General features: G+C 39.4%; 1 protein-coding gene across 1 annotated transcript; it reads left to right on the forward strand.

The window, feature by feature from the left end:
• The first annotated feature begins 39 nt into the window (after window positions 1-39).
• rtn4ip1 (reticulon 4 interacting protein 1) lies at window positions 40-13,090 on the forward strand. Its single transcript, XM_063908355.1, has 9 exons — window positions 40-600; window positions 1,371-1,522; window positions 2,939-3,007; window positions 4,367-4,491; window positions 4,808-4,856; window positions 5,592-5,728; window positions 5,994-6,177; window positions 12,584-12,676; window positions 12,877-13,090. Exons 1-9 carry the CDS (start codon window positions 318-320, stop codon window positions 13,000-13,002), a joined length of 1,218 nt encoding a protein of 405 aa, XP_063764425.1. The 5' UTR covers window positions 40-317; the 3' UTR covers window positions 13,003-13,090.
• The last annotated feature ends 115 nt before the right edge of the window (window positions 13,091-13,205 follow it).

The following is a 13,205-nucleotide window of genomic DNA, read 5'->3' on the forward strand; positions in this document are numbered from 1 at the left end:
GCGTTGAGGAAGACACGCTCTGATTGGTGGAGAGGCGGATCGCTCTGGAAGACACCGGTAGTAGAAGAGGCATGTTAAGGAAAGAAGAGGACGTTGGTTTGAATTTATCATAAGCGTTTTAAATATTGCTTAATAGAAATGGCTTGACATGTTCATAAAAGAAGAGCATGTTTGCATTTAGTTGTAAATGACTTGAATAACGTAATTTAACTGTAATTTAGCATAGTACCTCTAACGCTATAGCTAGAGTTGTTAAGGGACTTAAAGCACTTCTAAATTATAGCTGCCCTATTTTATTTAATATTTAAGAGTTGAAAATGAGTTCCGTGAGACACTTAATATACAGTAGGTTGTTGTTTCACTATAGTAAATCACCAATTGTGAACACATCAGTTTGCTGGAATGGCAGGCAGAAAAGACTGTTCAGTACTACCAACAGAAGGAGGACTGTTATGCCTGCCTGGGTTATTGATAAATATGGAGGCAGTGATGTGTTACGGTTCACTAAAAATGCCAGTTTCCCCGTTATCACATACCCCAATGAGGTTATTGTCAAAGTGAATGCAGCAGGACTGAACCCTATTGATGTCAGCATGAGAGGTGAGTGACAGCATGTGTGCATCCTTACAATGGGAACAGATTTGAACCTGAAGACAAGTATTCGTATTTAATCAAATGATGTTAATAAAGCTTCCTTTATAGATGCTTAGAAGTCAGGATACAGAGTGTGAGGTTGAAGTTTCCTGTGGTTATGCTGATCAAAATGCAGGGGTGCAAAGAGATGGGCAAATGCAATGGCATTTTCTGTGGTTGCTCACTAAAAAATGTTTGTCATAATTTCCCCCTAAACTCCTCCATAATTAGGCCGACGATATATACAGTATATTATATCTGCAGACATATAGATGATAATACATTTCAAATCTGTTCTTAGCCCTCAAGTTTCTCTTCAGACACTGTTTGTTAAATTAAATATGTGCCTCTCAAATATGTAAATCTCCTCGCTTATATCTCTGTAAAATCATTAAAGTGAACATTTTGGCTGTCGGTGAGCAAAAACAACACATTTAAATACACAACCTTCAACTTTGAAAAACTTGGATGGACATTTTATAGATCAAACAATTAATCTAGAAAAGAAGTGGCAGGCTTCATATTGAAAATCATTCTTTATTGAGATTATTTTGAAAAAATAATCAATTTAAATAATTGTTAGTTGCAGCTGCTCTTGGTTGATCGTAATGTAGATACCATTGACTGAATTACTTTCTTCCTGTTTTCTTTTACATTAAGCACACAAAAGTACAACATTTTCAATCTTGTGTTGTTGTTCCAGTGAATGATCTCTAATCAGAATCTCTCCCTGTCAGGTGGCTATGGTGCTGCATCACTGTCCGTAAAGAGAGACCCTCTGAGTCTGAATCAGGCTGGCAGGGAGTTCCCTCTCATCCTGGGAAGAGATGTGTCTGGGGTCATCATGGAGTGCGGCCTGGATGTGAAGTACTTCAAAGAAAGGGATGAGGTAAATGTACACTCAGTGACCACTTCAAGATACACAAGTAGCCCGCATGGGTAAGGAAACAACATGTTCCCGCACACAGTGAGTCATGTATGAATAAAGTATGAGGTAAGATTATAGTCATGATGCTGTAAACAAAAACATGCAGCTGTCTTTAACAGTGCACAAAAACACCTGAAACACAGATGATGAATCCTGACATCGTAGATACTTACAAAATGGTGCAAGCATCTGGTGGTGTAATAGTTTGGGGCTGTTTTCAAGCTGAGCACCGTCATCATTACAGTGGATGACCTGTTCATGCGGTCCTGGCCGCAGTGAATCCTCTGTCACAACAATCTCTCTACCGAGATAATGAACCGTCATGACATGACTCACATCTCAGCCCTTTGCAGTAGAAGATGGTGGTGCAGGAAGATGAGATACTATTTGTCATATTCAACCAGAACTGCTACCTGATTGGTAACACTTTAACTAGCTTTTTCCTTACTTTAACTGATGATATAATTAAGGAGGACATATGCTTATTTTCAGTACTTTATTTTGCTCATACTGCCTGTGCCGCAGCACCTCTTTTAACCCTCTGTCTGAAACCAGAGCCCAGTCTGCTCTGATTGGTTACCTGGCCGGCTTTGTTGTGATTGAGCAACTGCTTAGAGATGTCCCGCCTCTTAGCCTATCACTTACAATGTGTTGTAGCGCTAGCCAATAGAAACGTGAGTGTTACAGAGTGATGTTATTCATATAGGGGATGGATGGATGTAAACAAAGGAGTGCAATGGAGGCGTTTCAGGCAGGGGGGGAGGGTGTGGGGGGGAGAGACTCCCTCTGGATAGAATTTTGGGAATTTAGCCTTTGCAGACCATTTACACGCACAAAAACCCATATAACTCAATACACGAGAGGAAACAGTATTATAGGGCCCCTTTAAGAAACAACGCATTGAAGGGTTGAAACGACTTAATTTATTTGATAAATCCGTTGACAAGTTAATTGGAATCAAACATCAAACACACGTCTCTATGGTTAAAGGATGAAATACACAAAGATAATTAAACTCAACATTGGTTGCACATCATATGTTTTACTACTTTAGTTTCTTTCTTTTACTTTTAATAGTTTATTTGTTTAAACGTATCGTTTTTATAATAATTTTTGTATATTTAGTTCTATATACTGTACATTATTTGAAATTGTTTTTGATGTTTGTGTGAAAGTAAACTGGGTACGAGTAGTTTAAGCACTCCCCAAAGTCATATTCTGCTTTTGTTTCTACAGAGAGTGACTTACTGTATGACATCAGATGTGCTGCTTTAATTTTATACTCATCTTACCAAAGACGAACAAACTGTAGAAATGCAGGCGCACATTTGTTTACGCCATCATTTAATGGGTGTCATGTTTTTGTGTCTCCTTCAGGTGTGGGCAGCGATCCCTCCATGGAAGCAGGGAAGCCTGGCTGAGTTTGTGGTGCTGAGTGGCAACGAGGTATACTTCATTAATGTTGTTAGTGCTACAGCAAATCGCCCAATAGACTGTTGAGGTTAGTTTCTATTTCTGAGAGATCTCAAGGATTATAGGTTTCAGTTTTTTAGTCAGTTCCTCTTTAGTTTGTGGTTTGTGTCTGTCGCCCACTATCAGTTTCCTTATCGTCATACGAAAAATGGGCTTCTTCCTTTTAAATGTACTAACTTACCCTTTGAGGAATGTTAATGTGGATATCATTAAAGGGGCCCTATTATGCAATTTTTCAGGTTCATACTGTGTTTGTATTTTGTTCCTCTACTGGGACATGTGTCCATGCTTTAATGTTCAAAAAGCTCTTTATTTCTCTCACTGCCTCTGCTTCAGTACCTCTTTTACCCCTCTGTCTGAAACCACAGCCCCGTCTAATCTGATTGGTTACCTGGCCGGCTCTGTTGTGATTGGTCAACTGCTTAGAGATGTCGCGACTCTTAGCATATCACATACAATGTGTTGTTACAAAGTGATATAATATATATATATATATATATATATGATATTTAATAAGTTAAGAAGATAACTTTGGGATTTTAGGCTTTGCAGACCATTTACATGCACAAAACCTATATTCAAAGATTCAAGATTCAAAGGTTCTATTGTCATATGCACAGTAGCTAAAATACAGATATGGCCATAAAAAACTCCCAGGCTCCTCCAACAATGCAACATAACATATACAGTACAGGACATAAAACCAATAAAAATATAGAAATAAAATAGTGCAAAAGAATGTTGCAAAATGTGCAAGTCAATAAAAATATACCAAACTACAGGAGAGGGACAACTAGAAAAAGCATATGGGGCCTCTTTAAATGTGATGATCGGGTACATATTGTGTTGGTGAAGGCATTCAGATGCTTTTTCTTAATGACTCAGCAGGTGTACTGCTGAAAGGTGATCCCTTTATTACGGCTTTATTATTTAGAGATGCACTATGGATTTGTTTAAGCCAGTACGATAATTAGCTGCTTCTCATGGGAAGTAGTGATAAGATGATTTTACATTTTAACAGAGTAGATTATACTCCTGCTGTCTTCTGAAACCGTCCACACTGTTTGTTCTTAAAGGTGCTGAACTTGTAGTGTATATTTTTTGTAATGCAAACCATCTGTGAAGGTGCACACCACCACCTACAGTATTGGAGTGTTTAGGGATGCTGCACACGTTACGTCAATGAAAGCATTTTGGCTTATCATTACTGGCTATATTTTATTTAATTATCGGAATAACACATGATAATATATATATATATATATATATTTGTCATATCTGCCAGGTAAAAATTGTGAATCCCTAACTCTTGTAACTGTGTGCTGTGTTCAGATTTCCCGCAAACCAAAGTCCCTAAGCCACAAAGAGGCAGCAGCCATTCCCTATGTGGCAGCAACGGCCTGGTCTGCACTGGTCAACACCGGGGGGCTCAGCAAGGACAACTGTGCCAAGAAGCGGTGAGGGAGCATGGATAAACACTGCCACACACAATCACAATGTCCACTCGTTGTTGATCCCTGTTCACCCCAAAAAGCTTCCTGTCTTTGATCTGAATAATTATTCCACTCGGCGCTCCTCCTAAGCTTCCTGGCTCCGTAATGAGCCTCCAGGTGATGTGCCATTGTTCTATGGCAGCGGCTCACTGCAGGGAACTCAACACGCTGAAGCCCTGAAGCGTATTTGACATGTATCATAATGAGGGAGACTGCAGCAAAAGTGTATAAACATTCTTGACACTTATTTTTGCATGTGTGCTCTTCCTTCTCCCTGCAGGATATTGATCCTTGGAGGATCCGGGGGTGTGGGAACATTTGCTATACAGGTACGGATGAAGAGGAGGAGGAAGATAGCGGAGCTATGAAGTGGAGTCATATACTGGGCAATAATACTCTTAAAATCATATTCAAAATGACTTTTTTTGCTGTTTTGACTTTCAATTTGTTGTCATTTTATGAGTCACTGGTGTTAATATGACTTCTTTATACACCTTGTATTTTTATTCCTATTCTTTTTTAGTAAATATTATATTCCTTTTTATTCAAATTACTTTTACTAAATTAATCTTATTCTTATTGCTATTTTAATTTGCACTGATATTGCTTCCCATACACTGCTCTATTGTGATTTTATTTCTATATTGTTTTATTTTAATTTTCTTTGTAAGAAAATGAAGTTCCGTCTTATCTTACCATACACAAATAATTAGTTATGTAGCCTTTTTTAAGTTCATCAAGCTCAAAACAGCCTGCTCTAATACACACATATTCCTTCTCTGACACAGTAGTGTAGAAATAGACTCTGATCATAAAATAAACAGTGGCGTAATAAAAAGTCTGTTCAGCCTGTCAGGTTCAGACTGTGCACCACACCTTGCTTGGTGACCTGAATACTCTATCTCACATTACACCGACGTAACACTTGATCTCGTTCGTGATCCATAGTGAGTGCTTCTCAAACACTGGCTAGCATTCTGCTCTCTTCATAACTTCAACATGTGATTGTGTTTAACGTTAGATAAAAGTTACAAACTAAATCTGATCCTATCGTTTGTGTCCAGATGCTCAAGGCTTGGGGCGCCCATGTGACTGTGACCTGCTCCCAGAATGCAGAGCAGTTAGTGAGGGACCTGGGAGCCGACCATGTGGTTGACTACACCACGGGGCCTGTTGAGAAACCGCTCAGTGCACTGGAGAAGTAAAAAAATCCCAAACGAACAACTAAAGATATTTATGGAGGTTTTTAAGGGGAGTTGGTGTGTGAATGTATCAATGACTTGCCCCAAGACAACCCTGTCCCTCTAGCTACAGTTGACGCATTAGTGGGGGAGCTCTTACGTTTTCGAACAAACTTGTCATCTGTCTCGCAATTCTTGTCTTTGCACACCTTCAAATTCTCCTTTTGTTTTTATTCCCAGCAACTACATGTATCTTTACCCTTTTCTCTTGTATTTTACCTGAAGATTCGACCTCATCCTGGATAATGTCGGGGGGGAAACAGAGCGTTGGGCGCTGAGCCTGCTGAAGCCTTGGGCTGGCGGCAAGTATGTGACCCTTGTAACGCCGTTCCTCCAGAACACTGACTTACTGGGCGTTGCTGATGGCATGATGCAGACTGCTGCCACGATGGCCACTAAAGCCCTCAAGGTAATGGTGGTAGAATAACAAAGATGCAGCATGATGAGATATATATTTATTCGAAATTCACTGGTTGTGCCCTTGACCGGAATTGATCCAATTGCAAAATGTTAATCACGTTGGCATCAGACATGCTAAACAGTATATTGCTTTTTGTAGGTGTTATAGGAATAAAGTATCACCATGTTATTATTGATGTGTACTTATGGAGTGCTTCAGGGAGGAGTCTTGTATGCTAACCCGGAAGTTAGCTTTGTGCTGGTTTCCCCTTTTGCCATTGGCTTTTGGATTACTGAATTTAAAATAAACTCTATGGCAGACAAGAGGTTATGAAAATTAAACCTTTTGTCCGCAACTTCACAAATGAACTCCACTTTTATGATTTACGAGGATAAATGTAATCACTAGGAAAAAGATATTTTGAGTGTCTAAACGAACTACATCATGGTCACAACGCTTCAGCTTGAACACCCTGAGTCGATGAGTTTCCCCATGTTTGTCCTGATTGCTATATGTCCCCCAACTTCCTCTGTAATCTCATTTAGCCACTTGTGTTAAAATCTCCTCGGTTTATTTGAACCACAGACCTAATTAATCCAAGTTGAAACTCAATAGAACTGAGTGTACAAAAATGCTGACTCATCTCCAGGTCTAAGGACTTATTCCTGCAGTATTCTTTTTCTTCCCATGATAAAATGTCAGGATATCATGATTTTGGTTCAACATTTTGCATCATTTCCCTTAGTCTAAAAATGTCCCCGCAGAAACAGACATCTGAAGATGGATTTCAGTTTGGCTGCGTTTACGTGTGATGCATGGCCAAATGTATGTGTTCATCTTAACAAAGTGTGGGGACACATCAATGACATCCATATCTGTTTGCTGAACATCTCATTTTAAAACCATGATCATTTAATCAAAATCATGTCTTAGTGAACTTTGTGTATGGGGGAATTGTTGCACACTATTGCCTTAATGTCACAGTTTGCTAAGATATCCTTTTACCAGCACCAAGGGGCCTGACCTATAGTTAATTTCGCTAACGAAAACTATACCATATTACTTTTACTAAGAAAAGACAATGACGAGACAGGACTGACATCATAAGACACTAAATTGTCCGGCAATAATGTTGAATAAATATTTCCGTTGAAGTAAACAAATTATTATTTTTCTTTATTGGTCTACACTGGCAGCACAGTCAGGTGGACTTAAAGGTCTCCTATTATGCTCTTTTATGGCCTTTGTTATAGGTCTCAAATATATAAAAAAAACATGTCTCTGACGCTTTCATGCAAATGACTGCTGCTGGCCACGCCCCTTTGGAGCGTCATGATCTCTCTCTGGAGAGAGAAGTTTCTAACGGAGAAACTCTGCTAAACGCTGCCGTGATTAAACGCCATATTTTGTTCCAAACCACATCCAGCATTATTTCTGAAACACTTCTCAGTGTTTACCACTAGAACAGAGACATTATATATATATATATATATATATTATATATACAACAACTCTAAGTCCCTCCTGCAGACATCCTGCTGAACACACAGATACAGAGAGGTGCTGCAGAGGTTATTCAGCTCGCGACTGTATATTGCAGACGATAGGTTGGGACGTGTCACGTGGACTGGACGTTGCCAGGAGTTTAATGTAAAGCCAGTCCACATTTCCAATATGACGTCATATCGGCAGCAAATCTGGAACAGCTCGTTTGTACCCCTGTTTTTAGAGATGTGGGTAAGGAGGAAAAGAGAGAGGGTTGTATTTTCTGACACTTTGTGAGTCTCCTGACACACTGGGGACACATATTTATGTATAAAAGACATCAAAAAGTGCATTGTGCATAATAGGGGACCATTAAAGTAACTAACCTGCTTACAGTAAATTTAGCAACAAAAACAACAAAGCTCGGGAGAAAGACAAGGTGTATATATTATTGTTGTAATATTTGTGTTCCTTTTTAAAAGGAAGTAGCCCAAAACAATTACATATGTCTTTATAGTCCTCATGCAAAGAACACGTCAATTTTTGTGAGTGGCTTTAAACCTGATAAAATGTGTAGATTTTTAAAAAGTAGCTAAATAATTGTCCAACACAAAATGAAACCAGAGTTCTCCAGTAGTGATTATCTCATCACAAAATCTAACTGATATCATACCGAACAATAACATCATTAATACATTTCCATTACCTTTATGTTTTTACGTTCAGGATATATTCAGAACATAGCATCATTTACCCCACACACATTTCCTGGAGATCAGTACATCCTGTCAGTGCTGCGGTGAACAACCTGCGCAGAAGAGATGGCTTGTAGTGCAGTTGTGGCTAATGTGTGCATGACACCATCTCTTCTGTCTTGATGCAGTAACCACAGAATCCAGTACAAACTAACTTGTGTGTTGTTCAAAGTTAAAACCTATCTGCTTCCTTCTTGATTCAAGGTGTGGATACACCTAGAGCCAAATTTGAGTTGTTTGTCATGTTGATATAGTTACAATTCTGTTTTATATAAATGGCGTTGAGAGGAAGTAAATAGATGTTTTGTTTCTGGAAGTTCTGAAAAAGCTCTAGAGATAGAATTTACTGTCTGGGAGTTAAATAAGTGAACATGATGCAATTTCCTTTCTGTTCTGTACCAAGGAAATTGTACTTTGACACATATCTTAATGCAGACAGGATGTGAGATGGAAGTAATGTGCTCAGGAGAGACTTGTTTTGATGTAACAATATATTTATTGCTAAGAATACACAGATGAATGTAATGGTGTTTTGGCGATTAGACCCCGTTTTGTGGGAGTATCATTCAGGACGGAGGTCGGTAACGGGAGGTGGAAGGGATGGAGGAGGGTTGCGTCAAGTCACGTGAAATGGCAACTGTGAGGAGGGGAGAGAGCAGATTTAAAGGTTTAACAATGCGCTGTGATTGGCTTGTAGGAATAGAGACGAAAGTAATAGGTTAAACTGGTGAGTGAAGGCCCCGATCACTGATTGGGAGGGGTAATAACATGGACACATGTGAATAACAGAATATAAAGACAGTGTTCCCGATTGAACTTGCTCTTAGATTCATGTATAGTCAAGTATATCAAAGTATTTTTAAAAGTTCTTCACAAAATCATCAATGCTATCCTCAGTGACAGATTTTTGTGAAAAGCGAAACAGGATTATCAACACCATATTTGACTGTTTAAAATAGTTTCACAACAGCCAAAATTAACAACTTTGTAAAGCTGCTTTCATCAATATTTGATATTAAAAGTGGATCAATCCACTATTTGTGAATTCCATAGTACTGGGTACTGGGATATATCCATTGATAACTTCATGAGAAACTCACTTTTAAAAGCAAAGTGCCCACCAACCCACACACTGTGAAAAAAACCTGTCTGTTTTTCTTTGGTCGGAAAAAATGAGCTTCAACAAGCCATTCAGATGTGAGAAAGTTAAGAGAAGAGCGCTTAAATAAAGTTATTTTAAATTAATAAGAAATCAAAATCCTCAGTAGATAATAGTGATTCATCCATGGCCTTCCTCCAGACTTAACCTGCATTAATTTCCTCAAGCGTGATTGGTCAATACTGCTCTTGTCCTATCGCCTACAGATTCATATTCAGAACAGAGATTGCTCTATGCTGCCTAGGTACAAGCTTCAGCTGTTGGTCTTGAATTACTCATGTACTAGAAACTGAGTGTGGAAGGAGCTTTATAAGAGGCAGGGGAAGCCCCAGAGAAACTTGTCCTTTTCCTTAGTTTTCTGGCCTAAAGTACAGTAAAGTGAATGTGAAACCAAGGTTTTTTTTCAGCCTTCTGACGTTAACAGAAGAGGTGAAGTATGACTTGAAACAGTCTGTAATGCCAGATCTTAAGATGGGGGGTTGGTGTTCGATACAATACCATTTGAAGGTAGAAATAAAACTTAAGTAGCAACTGCATATTTGTGTAATTCTATTATCTTTCAGCATTTAAAGAAAATGCCAAATGATTTTCACATCCTGAACCACTTCATTGATTCTGCGGCATGTGTCACCAGACATTACAGAAAGAACATATTCACCCCACTTCTGTAGAAATAGAAACAAAATGAACGGCCCATGACACTCACATTACCCCCATGAACTTCAACTCTCTCACTCGTGAAGGGCTCAGCTGGTTTCATGGTTGACCCTTGTGCTTCAGACAGTGTGATATACAGTGGGGCAAAAAAGTATTTAGTCAGCCACCAATTGTGCAAGTTCTCCCATTTAAAAAGATGAGAGAGGCCTGTAATTTTTATCATAGGTACACTTCAACTATGAGAGACAAAATGAGAAAACAAAATCCAGGAAATCACATTGTAGGATTTTTAATGAATTAATTGGTAAATTCCTCGGTAAAATAAGTATTTGGTCACCTACAAACAAGCAAGATTTCTGGCTCTCACAGACCTGTAACTTCTTCTTTAAGAGGCTCCTCTGTCCTCCACTCGTTACCTGTATTAATGGCACCTTTTTGAACTCGTTATCAGTATAAAAGACACCTGTCCACAACCTCAAACAGTCATACTCCAAACTCCACTATGGCCAAGACCAAAGAGCTATCAAAGGAGACCAGAGACTAAATTGTAGACCTGCACCAGGCTGGGAAAACTGAATCTGCAATAGGTAAGCAGCTTGGTGTGAAGAAATCAACTGTGGGAGCAATTATTAGAAAATGGAAGACATACAAGACCACTGCTAATCTCCCTCGATCTGGGGCTCCACGCAAGATCTCACCCCGTGGGGTCAAAATGATCACAAGAACGGTGAGCAAAAATCCCAGAACCACACGGGGGGACCTAGTGAATGACCTGCAGTGAGCTGGGACCAAAGTAACAGAGGCTACCATCAGTAACACACTACGCCGCCAGGGACTTAAATCCTGCAGTTCCAGACGTGTCCCCCTGCTTAAGCCAGTACATGTCCAGGCCCGTCTGAAGTTTGCTAGAGGGCATTTGGATGATCCAGAAGAGGATTGGGAGAATGTCATATGGTCAGATGAAACCAAAATAGAACTTTTTGGTAAAAACTCAACTCGTCGTGTTTGGAGGAGAAAGAATGCAGAGTTGCATCCAAAGAACACCATACCTACTGTGAAGCATGGGGGTGGAAACATCATGCTTTGGGGCTGTTTTTCTGCAAAGGGACCAGGACGACTGATCCGTGTAAAGGAAAGAATGAATGGGGCCATGTATCGTGAGATTTTGAGTGAAAACCTCCTTCCATCAGCAAGGGCACTGAAGATGAAGCGTGGCTGGGTCTTTCAGCATGACAATGATCCCAAACACACCACCAGGGCAACGAAGGAGTGGCTTCGTAAGAAGCATTTCAAGGTCCTGGAGTGGCCTAGCCAGTCTCCAGATCTCAACCCCATAGAAAATCTTTGGAGGGAGTTGAAAGTCCGTGTTGCCCAGCGACAGCCCCAAAACATCACTGCTTTAGAGGAGATCTGCATGGAGGAATGGGCCAAAATACCAGCAACAGTGTGTGAAAACCTTGTGAAGACTTACAGAAAACGTTTGACCTCTGTCATTGCCAACAAAGGGTATATAACAAAGTATTGAGATGAACTTTTGTTATTGACCAAATACTTATTTTCCACAATAATTTGAAATTAATTCTTTAAAAATCCTACAATGTGATTTCCTGGATTTATTTTTCTCATTCTGTCTCTCATAGTTGAGGTATACCTATGATGAAAATGACAGGCCTCTCTCATCTTTTTAAATGGGAGAACTTGCACAATTGGTGGCTGACTAAATACTTTTTTGCCCCACTGTAAGTAAGACTGTGAGACGCCTGAAAATGTAAAAAGTACAAAAGAAAGTGACAGGGATGTACCTTTTTTAAATATATGTATATATATATATATATTTTTTAATGCTGTTAATACTTACCCACCGAAATGATTAGGTTTCACCTCCGTACACTATTTTATTCTAACACTGAAACTTCTGAACCCTTTGCCTCAAGCAAGCACTCCTGTCCCTCGTAGTTAACACTCTTCATTTACCTACACACCTTCTGACTAAAGTCGAAAATAAAACTAAAATGTTAATCGTCGTGCTTACAGCCTATAGTTATACCAGATCAAGTGAATAAAAAAAGGAAAAATGTGTAAATTATTATTATGAAGACAAATGCTTTAGATATGACAGTCGCAAGAGCTAATGGTTTGCCTTTTATTACAGGAACTAGCAGCACTGAGATAAGCTTGAATGCTGGACATTAGGAAGCCAGTAAATCAAGTAGTGAGAAAATGTCATTTTTTTAGATCGCTCAGCTCTCAGCTTTACTTTTGTGCACCGTCATTATCAGCAGGAGTGTGTCTGCTTTGCTCACAGTTAAACAGGTTTAATGCAGCTCTTTGCCTTTAATCTCCTTCTGTTTTCTTGTAGCACCTCGTCAAAGGAGTTCACTACCGCTGGGGGTTCTTCGCACCGAGTGGTCCTGCTCTGGATGAAATCAGTGAAATGGTGGATGCAGGACAGGTACAACACCGCCTTTGTTCTCAGAACTGTTTAGGGATGAAACCAAACTGACTTGTTCCTTCCTGTTTGTTTATAATTATATATAATTTACTCAAATATAAAAACACATGTGGAATGAATAGTAATTTCACTAGACTCCACTTAGGTGTGGCGATCACACAGCAGCAGGATGTATGAACTCTTTCTTCCTCTCTCTTCAGATCCGGGCGGTGGTGGAGGAGACTTTCAGTTTTGCCACTGTTCCTCAGGCCTTTGAGAAGATGGAGAAAGGCCATGCTCGAGGGAAGACTGTGGTCCAGATCAGCAAAGAGGATGACTACTTATAGCACTGACAGCTGGAGAATGTTTTGCTGCTCTACATTTGTCTGTGTTTTGTTAAAATGTCCTTAAAATGTGTATGTCAAAACATCTAAATATACTTTTGTGTTTTTTGATTCACCAGTAAATTATACAAAATCCTGTGTGCCGCTATTAGCTTGCTCTGGTGAATGCAATTCCAGCTAAAATCCATGAAAGAGGGATGACTGTT

Source organism: Eleginops maclovinus, chromosome 19 (genome assembly GCF_036324505.1).
Source record: "Eleginops maclovinus isolate JMC-PN-2008 ecotype Puerto Natales chromosome 19, JC_Emac_rtc_rv5, whole genome shotgun sequence".
NCBI lineage: Eukaryota > Metazoa > Chordata > Actinopteri > Perciformes > Eleginopidae > Eleginops > Eleginops maclovinus.